General features: G+C 40.7%; 2 protein-coding genes across 8 annotated transcripts; one reads left to right on the top strand and one right to left on the bottom strand.

Moving 5' to 3' along the window:
- Nucleotides 1–693: 693 nt before the first annotated feature.
- rpl37 (ribosomal protein L37) lies at nucleotides 694–4,027 on the bottom strand. Its single transcript, XM_079551398.1, has 4 exons — nucleotides 3,955–4,027; nucleotides 3,296–3,431; nucleotides 3,132–3,216; nucleotides 694–804 (listed from the first exon to the last, which is right to left on the bottom strand). Exons 1-4 carry the CDS (start codon nucleotides 3,955–3,957, stop codon nucleotides 735–737), a joined length of 294 nt encoding a protein of 97 aa, XP_079407524.1. The 5' UTR covers nucleotides 3,958–4,027; the 3' UTR covers nucleotides 694–734.
- Nucleotides 4,028–6,166: 2,139 nt separating this feature from the next.
- On the top strand, nucleotides 6,167–14,414 carry st8sia5 (ST8 alpha-N-acetyl-neuraminide alpha-2,8-sialyltransferase 5). Of its 7 annotated transcripts, XM_079551932.1 has the most exons (10): nucleotides 6,167–6,774; nucleotides 8,232–8,339; nucleotides 8,583–8,678; nucleotides 10,399–10,491; nucleotides 12,576–12,692; nucleotides 12,798–12,884; nucleotides 12,965–13,109; nucleotides 13,236–13,348; nucleotides 13,421–13,513; nucleotides 13,597–14,414. In XM_079551932.1, exons 1-10 carry the CDS (start codon nucleotides 6,629–6,631, stop codon nucleotides 14,057–14,059), a joined length of 1,461 nt encoding a protein of 486 aa, XP_079408058.1. In that variant the 5' UTR covers nucleotides 6,167–6,628; the 3' UTR covers nucleotides 14,060–14,414. The 7 variants fall into 7 exon arrangements, with proteins under 7 accessions (XP_079408058.1, XP_079408061.1, XP_079408059.1 ...); XM_079551933.1 differs by lacking the exon at nucleotides 8,583–8,678 and having other exon boundaries at nucleotides 6,168–6,774; XM_079551934.1 differs by lacking the exon at nucleotides 12,576–12,692 and having other exon boundaries at nucleotides 6,170–6,774.
- The last annotated feature ends 24 nt before the right edge of the window (nucleotides 14,415–14,438 follow it).

Here is a 14,438-nt window from a genome sequence, read left to right as displayed (position 1 = left end):
GTTTGGTGGACAGGGGTATCTTCCAATACACAATATTTATGGCAGCTGAGACTTGTTCAGAATAGTCTTCCCATTAAAGCACACGACTGCCACAATATCACCCTCACAATCCACTTGTACGTGTATGTTTTGTTTATAGAAGTCACCCTTTTGAGAGCTACTCGGGCTCCTTCAAAATGTTTGGGAACTACTGGTTCCAAGAGAAATATCCAAACTTCAAAGTTACATGATCGAGTTAAACACAATTTGTATAAACTACCAGTCACACCAGTAATTATAAGTAGTTGTGCAATGTACAAGATGTTTTGACAGAAATCTGCATGTTACCACTTATCAGACAGCACGGCTTGCTCACAACCGATTCTCAATGTTACTGTATTACCATTGTACTGGAGGTATTGCATTACTGACCTGCATTATGGCCATTAAGTTGATACATTGCGACAGGCCAAATGTACTGGATCAACACAATTTCTTTCCAAAATCAAACCATTACCTCCCAACATCTGAATGAGGAATGTAGAGGTTCAATGAGACAGTCGGTAACAGTCACTACACACAGCGGTGGAGCAGAGTGCAGTGTGTAGGCCAAATATTTACCCAGATAACCAAGCAAACCATAAATCTTGGAATGAAAATGACCATGCCCAATAACCTTGGCTTCAAAGACTAAAAAAAAACAGACAAGTCAGGCAACATTTCTTAACCAGTTTTTATTTTAGCAAATGATTGATTCAAGAGGAACTGGAGGCAGCCACAGCAGCACGTCTTGGTTTGGGAGTGGTGCCTTCTCTGAATCCATTTCTGTAATAAAACACACATACAAGACTACATTAATGTACACATCAGGGGTGAGCCATTCATTTTAACAAGAGTACAATAACCCCGATGTCACCAACGATAACTTTGAGCTATACAAGATACTTGAGGGTACCCTCTTTAATGTACCTGGCAATTATAATTTGGCAGGTATTCGCTAATAATGCCAAGTACAATCACATACTTTATTTTTTTAAGTCCAGTTGTTTTGATTTACAGTTTGAGTTTTGCTGACTTGAATACTTTAAACAGCTCATAAAAACTCATGGACCAGTATCTAACAATACTAATGCTTGTACATCTTGAGCCAAACAGTGTGTCGTTGTGGACCGTTATTCTCTTGCTACAAGTTATACATATGTCAAACAAGGTGCACCTGTGTTTGCTGAGGGGGGCGGGGCGAGGGAATGGCGCTTTAAAAGCACGGTGGCAACAATTCCATGTTAACCAAAAAAATATGCAGTTCATCAGTGATATACACTGTGATTGAGGTAGTCTTCACACAGGCTTGAGTCAGGTCGACCTAAAAGGGGCCCTCGGCCTGAGAGCAGCGCTTTTGGGTCAGCACTTTGGCCGGTTTAAACAGCCACTCTGAGACCGGCTGAAACACCCAGTCTTGGATCGGCTTCACTGAAGGCGACCGACCTCAAGCCAAATTACTTTGTACAAAAAACAACAACACATTTTTAATGAATGCGCGCTGCATGACAGGACGTTTGGATTAATGCTCTGATGAAGCAAAAAGGAAAAACTATACATCAGGCATGTCCCTCTTCTGCCCCTTTCCCTTCCCACTGCACCGTAAAGCTTTCCTCTCCATGTGCCAATTAAAGGAATAGGCCACCGTTTTTACATACTAAGATATGTTCTTCCAAATAAAAAGGTGGACTATATTGTGAGGCGTAATGATACGAGGAGCAAAACGTCCGCGTAGTAACTCCTAAAGACTTCCCCCGCTCACTTCCGTCAATAACCTTTAGGAGTTACTGCGCGGACGTTTTACTCCTCGTATCATTACGCCTCACAATATAGTCCCCCTTTTTATTTGCTTATAAAATTGACATGCTACATTTCTGGGTAAATATACTTCGCATGAAAACACTTCACGTAACTTTATTTAAATAGGGAACACGTGGAAGAGCTTGGTAGCTTCTATCGTGAGCTTTTTCGGAGCTATGTGACATGTGGGAGATGCTGCGTATGTGCTCTGTTTGCGTGACAGAGCGCACGGACAAAGACCAGACGGGGATATATTAACTCAACTAAAGTGAGCTAAGAACATATCTTAGTATGTAAAAACGGTGGCCTATTCCTTTAAGTGCATGTATCCTCATCTCGTGTATCAGTCTCAATGTATTTAACCACAAGAGAGTGACCAAAGCTCAACATCAGGGAAGCTGCGCTATGGTCACTTCTGCAGGTGGTAGGCTTTAGCTCCACCCCACGGCACACAGTATACACCTTGTTACGGCACTTTCCATAAGATGAAGTTTACTTCGTTTGAAGAAAAACTACAGTTACTGCTACTGTTTACCACAAGTCTTGCCTCAGCCAAAAAGCTGAATCACAATGAATTCATATGTTCAGACATTTGTGTATAAAAACATCATCGGCAAGACTTGGGGACACAAGGCACACATTACATTTCCTCAGGCACCGGCGAAAGCTAAGCTAGTTAGTGTGAATCCAATAACACAATGGCTTAAGTGTAAAACTTTAAAGCAGGTAATATTTAAACATAAGAAATTGGGGCTACTAAACTACCACTATAGACATCAAGAGAACGTAATAAAACAACAGTATAATAAAATCACGCAATATTCACAAAATATATAAAAAGGGCAATCAATATCCGTTTAATGTTGGCAAAAAGCTTGTGTGTCAGTGCATTGACAGGTTGATTCCCGTTATCATTGGTACAAGTTCAGCGCACAGCTGATCGTTGTTACGTGGCTGATGGTGCAAACACGGACTGAACTAACTTTCAAGTAAATACAGTCTGAACTAGGTCTCTGATCGACCCACAAGACACTCCAGCAGGTGTGAAAACCGTTGAAATGCACGTTTTGTAATACAAATCTGATTGCAGGGTCCACTCGACCCGCGCAGCGAATAAAGGCTTGGTGACCAGGGTGATAAGCCCGTGTATGAAGGGTCATCATTCTGGTCTTCGCTTTCTCTGGGCACTCAGCACTAGGGGCCTGAAAGTATCTCCAACTAGATAGCGGTCTACCAGTTTACTTTGGAGTTACATGACGGTGCTGTCAACCCTTTACGCTTGTTTAGAACATTAACAGATGAAGTAATGATACCTGAATCTGCGGTAGACGACCTTCAGGTGTCTCAGGCGGCCGGTGCCAGTGGTGTTCCTCCTTTTGGCCTTAGCGCTCCAGTTATCTACACCCCAAAAACAATCATCATGAGGAATAGTTTCAACTAGAAAACTTGTATTTCATTTATTCCAATTATTCCTTACACTTTCTCTTGCGCTTCTCGGGATAGCCGCACTTCCCGCATGAGGACTTCTGCAGGTGGTAGGCTTTAGCTCCACAGCGACGGCACAAAGTGTGCGTCTTGTTACGGCGCTTTCCAAAAGATGAAGTTCCCTTCGTCTGAGAAGAAAAACTACAGGTCAGTATTGAACGGATTCCTACAGTTACAGCTTCTGTCCATCACAAGTCTTGCCTCAGATAAAAAGCTGAATCACAATGAATTCATATGTTCAGACATTTGTGTATAAAACATCATCAGCAAGACCCGGGGACACAAGCACACATTAATATCTCAGGGACCGGCGATAGCTAAGCTAAGCTAGCTAGCGTGAATTTAATAAAATGTCACCAAAATGGCTTGTGTAAAAACTTTAATGCTGGTAACATTTAAAACATAATATAACAAGGACATTGGTGCCACGACACACTGCCTCTATAGACATTAAACGCACGGAGAACGGAATGCTAACACACGACAGCAGCAGACAGAGCGTAAAAACAAAAATCACATAATATTCACTAAAATATATAAACCAAGGGATGGTATTGATTATCCGTTTCATGTTGGCAACTAGGTTATGATTGAGGAAGAACGGTTTCGTCTGATGTTTTAGGATTTTCGATGTTCACTTGACAAACATACCATTTCGGCCGATGGCTGCAGGGAAAGAGACCGGAAGAGGAATTTGTGCGACGCAAAGTTACGTCCGTGCGTCAAGCTGTGCTACGTTAAATAGTGTTCCCAATGATAAAATACAAATACAATTAAATAATTTTCTGTCTATGGTTCACATAATGTAGCAGATTATTCATGTCACACGCTGAATTAAATGAAGTAAACTATTATAATTGTTACTTCTCTTTCCATGCCTCAGCCTGGCTAACTGTGAATATAAATAGCCTAGTGAGAGAGAGAAATAAATTAATAAAAACAATGCGAATGATATTCATTTTCAGTTGCCTTTTATCTTTATATTTAATTCAATGTTTTATCCGGATAAACAAATATGAACACGGTCTATGATGAACACACGCGGCAAAGTGAATTTAAGTGTAATTCAAACTTCGTCCGCTAGGTATCGCATTTCACAAACGCACATTCACATCATTTTCCTTCAGTGTAGGGAAGTCTTGTCAAGTAGCAAAACTCAGCAGCAACATGTGACTGAGATCACTGCAGAGTTAAAGAAACTTAAAAACGATCACTAAACATAATGAAAACAAAAATTACGTTATTTGGCAAATCAAAAATAAACAAGTTCAAATCGAAATGGACATAGATAGAAAGAGCAAAGAGGAAGTTTCTGGGAGTGATTCCTAGTCACATTAGCTAAAGACTGTAAATAAACAGCATATGTTCCAAACTGGCAAAAAGATTACTAACTATTATGAGCAAATGTAGATAGCCTATTGGATCAAAAAGCTCTCCTCATCTTTTACTCTTCACTTATCGTCCTTATATTAGTCAGGGCCTACTGCATGGAGATCATGGGGAATACCTATAGTAGCCACTTAGAGACTGCATTTAGCCATTACCTTACGATCATGCACAATGTTGGATTTAGAAACCATACTAACACACTGTTCAGTGAGCAACAGAGGCCCAGATCTACCACACCAGACAAGACTCCAGACTTCAGGGAGGCCCCTGAGACAATCCAGCACATAGTTTAGTTTAGTTTATTTATTTATTTGAACAGGGACAGTGTACAATATACATTAACCTCAAAGGGAGAGATGCATTGTACCAGGTTATAGCACTTGTGCTAATTTCCACCTGTAGTCCCTGGGCAGACTGATGTCAACAAAGTCATAAAAATACTAATACAGAATAATACATTTCCCCCAAAACAGCATTAAAATCAACACACACTTCATTCATTCAACTGAATGAAGTGTGTAACTGCAGGCGCTCCATGTAAGCATAAAAGCTTACATGGGAGCGCCATAACCAAGTGACTGGTACTGGAACATCTGTGCAGAGAATGGGCTGGAAACCCCAAAGCCAAAGTGGAAAGCACCTCCAAAGGTGGTAGAGAATGACCGAGCCAAGATCCTGTGGGACTTCCAGATACAGATGGACAGAATGGTAATGGCGAACCAACCATTGTGGTGGTGGACAAAGGAGGAAAGCCGTTGTGGTCGACATAGCAATACCAAGAGACTTCAACATCAGGAAAAAGGAACTAGAGAAACTAGAGAAATACCAGGGGCTGATGATGATGTTGATGATGACAGTGATAACAATTACTGTTATTTCCTCCATTTTTTCATTACATTACACGAACACACACACACACATGTACTGCTTGTACTGCTCTCCGTCTCTCTTGTCTGTTTTTTGTAATTGTCTTATAACTCATAATAATAAATAAATAGATAAACACCAGGGGCTCAGAGCAGAGCTGGAGAGCACTCGGGGCTGTGACCCCCAAACTGGAGGAGTGGCTACAGCAGATCCCAGGAAATAGGCTACATCAGACATCTATATATGTATATATGTGATTATGCCATAGCTACTGGGAAAATAATCAGTTAAAATAATCAGTTTATTATTAATAATAATAATAATAATAATAATAATAATAATAATAATAATAATAATAATAATAATAATAATAATAATAATAATAATAATAATAATAATAATAACCTGTCTGAGTGATTCAGCCCTTTCTTACTTATAATAATATTTGCATGTTAAGTTTATATAATATTTTCCAGCCCCCATATCTCCGCCTTTATAGCTTATAGTATTAAGCTCACCCATCAGTAGGCCTAGTCAAGTTACAAATAGGCTACAGTTCTCTGGTACAAGAACTAAAAGGATCTCAAAAGGAGAGTCTGACCTTGTAGTCTATTTGGCTGAGTAAGGAGCATGATTGTGCAAGGAGCGCCCCTGGCGCCAGGCTGCGAAAAGGCGCGTCCCCGTCTCTGATACAGGCGCAGCTCTGAGCACATTTGTGATGAAGAGTGATGGGTATATTTTGAGAGATAATTTGCATTGGCATTGAACCTGAATCCTTTTTACAGTAAACCAACCGTTTTCTACGCAGCTTGTTATGGGGTTACGCTCGCGGATTCGTGCGCGTCTTTTTTAGGCTAGATTTATTTTTGCCTGACATCATCTCGACGCCAGTAGAGTGGATTGCTATCGTTGTTTCGAGCCCTTTTGAACACAATTCGCCACAAAGATGCTTCCACCTGAGAGCAGTGGATGCTCTTAGATGGACGATGCTGTGTGCAGTGTTTAGGGGACACCTTCGGTCCTGAATGCTTCGGAAAGACACAGCGCTGGGTGTCACCGTCAGCCGCGGATGCTGCGCCGCAAAATGGGATACGCCGACCCATCGTCGGGTAAAGACATACTCGGCAATAGGTCTCTTTGTTTCATATTTATTTGCGCATTTGGGCTCGTCACGTTATTGCAGCAGATACTTTATGGAAAAAACTACATTAAAAGGTAAGTGTGGGTTCTTAATCTGCAGTTAAACGGGGGATAGATTATATTTACATGACAATCAATAGGAAATGTCTAAATGCATAATGTGCACTGACACCAACCACTCGATCATTATCAGCAAATAACTGGTTTATGTAAATTGACGCAGGCTGAGAGTGTATGGGGGAAAACAAGGGCTTTAATGGCTGAAATGAACAGCAATTAACCATCCATCTTTTTTCAGTGGCATAGAAACCGTTTTCATTGGATTTATTTTCTGATATTTTCCTAAAGATGAAGCATCACATTCACATCATACACAGTGCTCGTGCTGTGTATGGTAATGTTTTCCCTTTTGTTTCCCCAATGATCTTTATTTGATTTTGTTTCAGCCTTCTCGACTGGTCGTAGCCTACATCAGATCCCCCCAGTATAGCTGAAATCTAGCTGATCATAACCAACAATATGTTTCAGATGATGTGTATTTCTTTCCAAACCCTTAAATATTTGTTTTTCCCCCCGGCTGCACCCAGCAAGGCTAAGGCACTGCAGAGGCGTGTTTTATAATACCCCAGCAGTCGGAGTGATTCTCATGAGCTAAAGCCAATACAGTTATTTACAGCCCCCCCTTTAAAGATTTAGGGACAATTTTCAGTGTGAGACGCGCAGATGTTGAGAAGCTGGACTCCTTGATTGTGTGTTGTGGTTTTTTTTCTAACAAACCAACAACAATTAAAGAATGATTTGCTCCTTTCAGATTATTTCCAAGCAGCACATATATGGTTACCTCACAAAAGACATACATGTGCTACAATGTTGAATTCCCCATAAAACTCCTCACCTCTGACACCCTGGTGGGGTGGATATGCAAACACATTCATGGCATCCAGGGAGGAGATGCATGAATTCCCACCTCTCCTCCTAATGCTCATCCTAGGAGTGAGGGGGGAACAGACCATATGAGAGATCAGCACTTCTATGGCAGCCATTTTGCTACAGTCGGCGGGCACACACAGTACAAAGTGAGAGATGATGGGAGTGAGACTGTGACTCACGTTAGTGTGTAAAGGTTGAATTCAGCCAACACCGATGCTCTAAGGGCCACGGTACCATTCTCTATCATAGAAGCACAATGTGATTTCAAGAAGTTACACACGCCTGCAGTTTAGTGTACAATGTTATTCCGCCTTTATTCAAAATGCAGTGAAAAATGTGGAACTACCTGAGTGAGTGACCCACTTTGGTAGAGAAACACTTTTTTTCTCTCTCTCTCTTTGAACAAAAAAACCCCAAACATATCCTTTTGAACTGAACCATGGTGCCATCAGAAGAAGATTGACTCAAACCATGTTGTTTAGTTGCATGTGTTTCTTGAACCAAAATGCTGGTCCCCCTGATCTGTGAAGTGAAGCTTGTTGTCTGACCAATGCACACAACAAGCAATAAATTCCAAATAAACTGACTCATTTTCTTACTAGTGCGCAACAGTTTAGCCGACTCAAAGGGGACGAGGGAGGAAATTGGACGGGCCCTGTTAATTTCTCGGACGATGGATCTCTGAAGCCGGCCAGAAATGGGAGGAAAAGGTATCACTCCATCGTGACTGACTGCACAACACCAGTAAAGGGAGATAAACTGCCCTCCAGCCCTGCATGTGTGAACTGGGCAATTGATAGCAACTTTTTGAAACGCTACAAAGCAAGCAGAAGCCATATTACACTTAGCTTTTTTTTCCACTTCTTATTTCTGTAGGTCAACAGGAGTGGTGTTTGTCACAGAACTCCATTACATACTTTTAACTCTAATGTTACCTGTGTGCATGTTGACAGATGTTTCCGTCAGAATTTTCAGCCAGATTCTCAGATCTCCGTAATAGTCACCCCCTGCCTAGCCGATATTAAGAAGAAAAAAAAACGCTCTTCCAGGTAGGCCTCCCTGAAGGCAATTTACTTTTTTTACTTTTTTTTTAGTACTTTTAACAACAGAAAACCTAAGAATGCTTCTTTCTTTTTCATTAGTCTGAAAGGTATCAATCCTCATATTATTCAGTGGTGGTTGTACTTCAGATTTGCTCTTGCATGTTGTCCGACCCCGTCCACCTTGACCCACTTTGGCAGACCCCCCTGAATCATATTCCCGCCTTCAGAAGCGGTTTTGTACTGGCTTCTCCCCTGTGTCGCATCCAGCACCATCTCCAAATGCCTTGTTGTTCTCAGCGTTTGTTCCATATGATCCGCACAGCTCTGTGTGTATGCCATGCACATAATGTGGACACTTCTCTCCGCTTACCCCTACCTATACCCTTCTCACATCTGCATTGTCTCTCTCTTTGACCAGGATATACCTTTGAAACACCGCAATTTTCTGACTGAAAAGACACGGTTGCCCCAACAAATGCTAGCTTACTTTAGATGTACTTTAGCTGTAGATCCTGGCTACTACAGGGTTATTCTAAGCAACATTGTACCGATAGCAAACTTAACAATTCACTCAGATGGAGACACTATTCAATAGAGAAGTCCTAGCTTGACAGAAATCACTTGCAAAGGTTTGATCATCTTTGCTAAAACCAACACGTCCAAAGCAGATCTATTTCCAGAAATACACGGCATCATCAGGTGGATGTAGACAACCAGTGTCATCATTTACAGCTTCATCTCAGCATCTTGTTCCTTTAATGCATCCCTCCATCGCAATTGCCTGTTGTGTTTTCTCTTATGGTTATTATTTCAAAGTCATGTTATGAAAATTCACACCCACAAGTAACATTGTATCTTGTTCCCCCTCCCTCATCTTTCTGCACTTTTCACGTTTCCTCTTCAGAATACTAAGAACCAATCATTTGTTTCAACTTTGTACTCAATTCCTAATAGGAGTCCTCCCGATGAGCTGACCTCCAGGAACGTTTAGTCCATTAAGATCAAAACTGATTGGAAGCTCATTGAGTTAGTAATACATGTTTAAGTTACAACGCTGCACACTACATTTAATATCTGACAATGACATTTAGAGGCACATCTGGATAAGTAAATCTCTTGGTTTGTATTTCCATAGTTATAATCTTTAATTATCAGAAACTCCCTCTTATTTTTACTTTTAGTACAAATATGTACCAAGAATAAATATAGCTTTTATTACTATGATTCATGAAGATAGACAATACAAAAAAAAATCTTCTATTGAGCTCGTCTTCCAAAGCAGGTGCCATCACATAATTGACTATAGACCTGACAATTAAAAAGCCCCATGACGATAATGCATTTGTAAATAAAAATACATTTGGGGGTGCCCAGATAAAGTGATACAGGGCATTAAAGAAGAATGTCTCACAATCACATTTACTCAACAAAACCCTGTATTCACAACTTACATAGAGAGAAATAAAAACATTAAAGTGACAATTGTACACACGTTGTTCTAGAATAAACGGATCCATACTCTGGTGTGCATGCCCACAAAACTCACTGTCAATCGACAGACACCAAGACTGATATAAGTATTTCATGAGTAAAACCACAAGCATTTAAACGGCTTCCAAATGTTGTATTTGAATGTGCTATTTCAGTGTTCTCAGACTATAAGTGCAAATGCTGCTGTTGTTCTTGACTCACCCTATCCAGAAAATGACAGTCTGTATCTCACCAGGTACCTGGAGAATTATGAAGGCTCCTTCGAATACAACTCCACTGCATGCAGGGAGCTTAGACAAGAGATTATGGATGTCAAAGTCCTGACAATGTGAGTTTCTGCAGCCATGTTGATTCAGAGGAGAATTGGGGTTGTTACAATATTCAAAATGTGTTTCTGTACTTTAAGTTTATGGCCATATTAATCCCAAATTAGAATAGTAAATACACATTAAACTAATGAAATCATTTTGTGAAACCCATGTCCCTTCTGTGTTTGCACAATTCTGCTGAGGAAGTTTTTTTTTCTCTCCATTAGAGACATCTGAGGTGACAAACTCTCCTCTCTATTTAGGCAAGCTTTCTCTGTATAAATGACTGAGTAGTGAGCAGTGGCGGCTGGTGATGTAAACTCTAGGTGGGGCTATTGCACACCGTATACATGTTTTACTATCAGATATACTCAAATACATTTACTGCAGCTTGTCAGACTAAAAAGAAGTATTTACCCACAGAACTAACAGTACAGAAAACTCTCATTCCCAGATCTCATAGTCTCAGACATGCAACTACGCAGACGTAACAAGGCAAACGTTTTCACTATTAACTGTGGTCAAACAGCTTCATAATATCATTTAAGCAGCAGACTATCACCTAACAATGACTTTACCCTAAACACAATGATATGAGAGTATAAACGAGTCGTTTATGTCCTGCTAAAATGTAATAGTGTAGTCCACAGACAGATGTGAAACACAGAGTATAACCATAGATTTAATATTTAGAGATGCATTATCGCCATTCCGTCCCATTCATGGTAATGGTAACGCGTTTTTGTGAAAATGAAATGGAGCAACTTGCGCCTCCTACAAAGCATGGTAGCGTTGTTTTTTTTAGAAAGAAATAAAACTCTATGGAGCCAAGCTGCTTTTGGGAGGTGTAACATCTCTATAGGAATCTGTTTTTGGAGTTGCACATGGCCACCAGGGGGTGGTATTGCAGCAACATTAGCTCCCCGAGTTGAGGCCCTTCCTCGCCCATTGAGCTTTAAATCCTATTGCAAAGAGACGAAAAAAGAAAAGAAAAATAATATTTAGTTAAGTTTCTCCGCAGCGTTTAGAGAGACCTCGTGCAAGTGGAGCAAGAGCCTCTGCGCAGACTTCAGCGTGCTGTGCGTGCTCTGTGATTGGCTCAGAGTCTGGGACTTATACTTCCCATCGGGTTTGTATGAGACCATGATTGACTGACATTTATTGGTCACTGTTATGCCTGCGTGTATTTGTAGAGCGGGGAGCGCTGGGCTATAAAAAACAGTCTGTTTTCTGGTAAAATTCAGATGCATAAAACAACAATGATTATGCACATTAATAACATTAGTTATGGTACAAAATAAAGTATAAACATTTACAAATGGGGGTTCAGCCCACCTTGCCCACTGATACTAGCCGCCCCTGGTAGTAAGACATTATAGACTTTATCCACTGACATTGGTATCAGGATAAACAGAGATGATGACTATATACAGTGGTTTAGATGTCTAATTGACAGTAGCTTCTTTGCACTAAAATGAACCTTGTCCTTCAGAAAGTGTCCCTGTAGTGATTGTGTCAGTCTTTTTCTAGGCGCTTGATGAAGCATCTCTCTAGAAATGCCAGAAATCACTCAACATGAAACATTCATAAGCCAATAGCCCACTCTCAGAGAAGCTGACATTTTAAAGACAGTTATGTCCTTTTTTGACATTATAGGATCCTACACAGGCATGCCCAAACTGAGCCACTAAGCAAACTGCACTATGTGAAGAGAGTCAACCAACAATTTAAAATTGAAGATATACAGTAAAATTATAATCCAGTATTCTTGCCTTTTATCTCAACTTCACCACAGATTAGTACTAACTTTGAGGCAAATGAAAAAGTATAAATCCTTGGTAACCTGTACCATGGGCTGTCAAACATTTCAGACTGGGACCCCCAGAATTACCATGGAAACAATCCAGGAACCCACTGAGGAATCTAATAAATAATACAGATAATATCAAGCAAATGACCCAAAAATGTGGTTTAGTGTGAATTTACAGTGTTTACTATGTTATTTGACATCAATTCACAAATCTATGCTGTATTCAATTAAAATCTCTATTAAATACATGATCAATATTTTTTTTATATCTTGAAATCATCTTGGGATCCCCAGCTCAGTGCTCGCGACCCATCTGGGGGGTCTCAACCCCACTTTGGGAACCACTCCAATGGTTCCCAACATGGCAGGCCCCTCCAAAGGGGAGCTAGGGATCGCGGGGGGGGAGTACAGGTGCATAAAACACTCCAATTTCTTTCTATTTGTTTAAAATAAATGACTTCTGGTTATTATTACCACCGACCTATAGATCAATGAGTGTCTGTGCCTTTTTGCCAGGGTGAAAACCTCTGAGCTGTTTGAGAGGTGGCGAAACCTACAGGTATGTCATTGGAGCCAGAACAAGGAGGAGACCAGCAACTTCAAGTAAGCAAAAGTACTTAAAAGTAAAATGTTTTTAGATATATATAAAACTTACCATTTATGATTGCATTCTTGTTTGAAAGGATGTCCCTGTCTCGCTGCTGCAACGCTCCTGCCTTTCTGTTCACCACAAAGAGAAACACTCCAGCAGGCACCAAGCTGAGGTATGAGGTGGACACCAGTGGAATCTTGCCCATAACCACAGAAGTCTTCAAGATGTTTCCAGATGTGAGTGAGCATCTGTAAAAAGCAAAAAGCAGCACCATTAATAATGATGTATTCTTTAATATCTTCACAGCATGACTAGATTTATTTTCTTTTTTCACTAAGATCTAACTAAGTATTGCCTTTCAGGATATGCCATACTCCAAATCACAGTACAAGAAATGTGCCGTCATAGGAAACGGTGGCATTATCAAGAACAGCAAATGTGGGAAGGAAATAGACTCAGCAGATTTTGTCTTTAGGTACTGTATAAACTATCTTCTGGTCGTTATGGGTACACACTGGCCAATGTTGCATGATTTCATCTTTTGCAGATGTAATATCCCACCAATTAATGACAAGTACTCAGCCGATGTTGGAACTAAAACAGACCTGGTCACTATCAATCCAAGCATTATCACTGAAAGGTATTGCAAATATCACCCAGCTGATTTAGATCCATCCTCAAAGGTATTGTTGTCCCAGAGGTGTTACTGTTTCCATTCCACAGGTTTCAAAAGCTGGAGAAATGGCGCCGACCATTTTTTGAAGTTCTTCAAAACTACGAGAACTCCTCAGTCGTACTCCCTGCCTTCTACAACACCCGCAACACAGACGTGTCTTTCCGAGTCAAGTACATGCTCGATGACTTTGACTCCCAGAGAGGCGTGTTTTTCTTCCACCCGCAGTATCTGCTCAATGTGCAGCGCTTTTGGGCCGTGCAGGGCGTCCGGGCCAAGAGGCTGAGCAGTGGCTTGATGCTGGTCACGGCTGCATTGGAGATGTGTGAAGAGGTGCATCTTTATGGCTTCTGGGCATTTCCAATGAATCCCTCTGGCATCTTTATAACTCACCATTATTACGACAATGTCAAGCCAAGACCAGGTTTCCACGCAATGCCACATGAGATCTTCAACTTTATTCACATGCACACTCGAGGCATTATCAATCTGCACACAGGCCCCTGCACATGAGACTGATCAATTGTGAGTGCCCTTTGTTCACATAAAAAAAAAAACACTATTGCTCATTTGCTTGCCTATTACAACTTTCAATCAATATCAAATATGTTTGGTGAGTTTCTGGACTTTGAGGGGTGGATTTCAAACTCCTGGAGCTGAAGAGGCTGACCTTTAGCGTGACAAGTGTTCACCATAGTGATTGTTTCTGTGATTTTTCTTTCTTTTTCTACACTAATGTACATGGTGCAATGGAGATTACACTGATCATGGGTCGTATGGAGTGTCTGAGATCAGTGTTTCCCAATCGGGGTGAAGGAAGTTTGGAAATATTTCAGATTTAAAAAAATAGGTTCAAACTGAATAATAATGTTATGTTAGCAAAGTGTGTGGG

This window comes from Gobius niger, assembly GCF_951799975.1.
Source record: "Gobius niger genome assembly, chromosome: 2".
NCBI lineage: Eukaryota > Metazoa > Chordata > Actinopteri > Gobiiformes > Gobiidae > Gobius > Gobius niger.
This window is presented reverse-complemented; position numbering and strand designations above follow the sequence as displayed.

Bases quoted from the DNA above. Each gene is read 5' to 3' on its own strand.
- st8sia5 (XM_079551932.1), top strand. From the start codon at position 6,629: ATGCTGCGCCGCAAAATGGGATACGCCGACCCATCGTCGGGTAAAGAC. The intron at 6,775-8,231 runs GTAAGTGTGGGT...TTTTCTTACTAG, and splicing joins GGAAAAAACTACATTAAAAG to TGCGCAACAGTTTAGCCGAC. The intron at 8,340-8,582 runs GTATCACTCCAT...GCATGTTGACAG, and splicing joins GCCAGAAATGGGAGGAAAAG to ATGTTTCCGTCAGAATTTTC.
- rpl37 (XM_079551398.1), bottom strand. The intron at 3,217-3,295 runs GTAAGGAATAAT...TTTGGGGTGTAG, and splicing joins CGAGAAGCGCAAGAGAAAGT to ATAACTGGAGCGCTAAGGCC. The intron at 805-3,131 runs GTATCATTACTT...GTTTTATTACAG, and splicing joins GTCGTCTACCGCAGATTCAG to AAATGGATTCAGAGAAGGCA.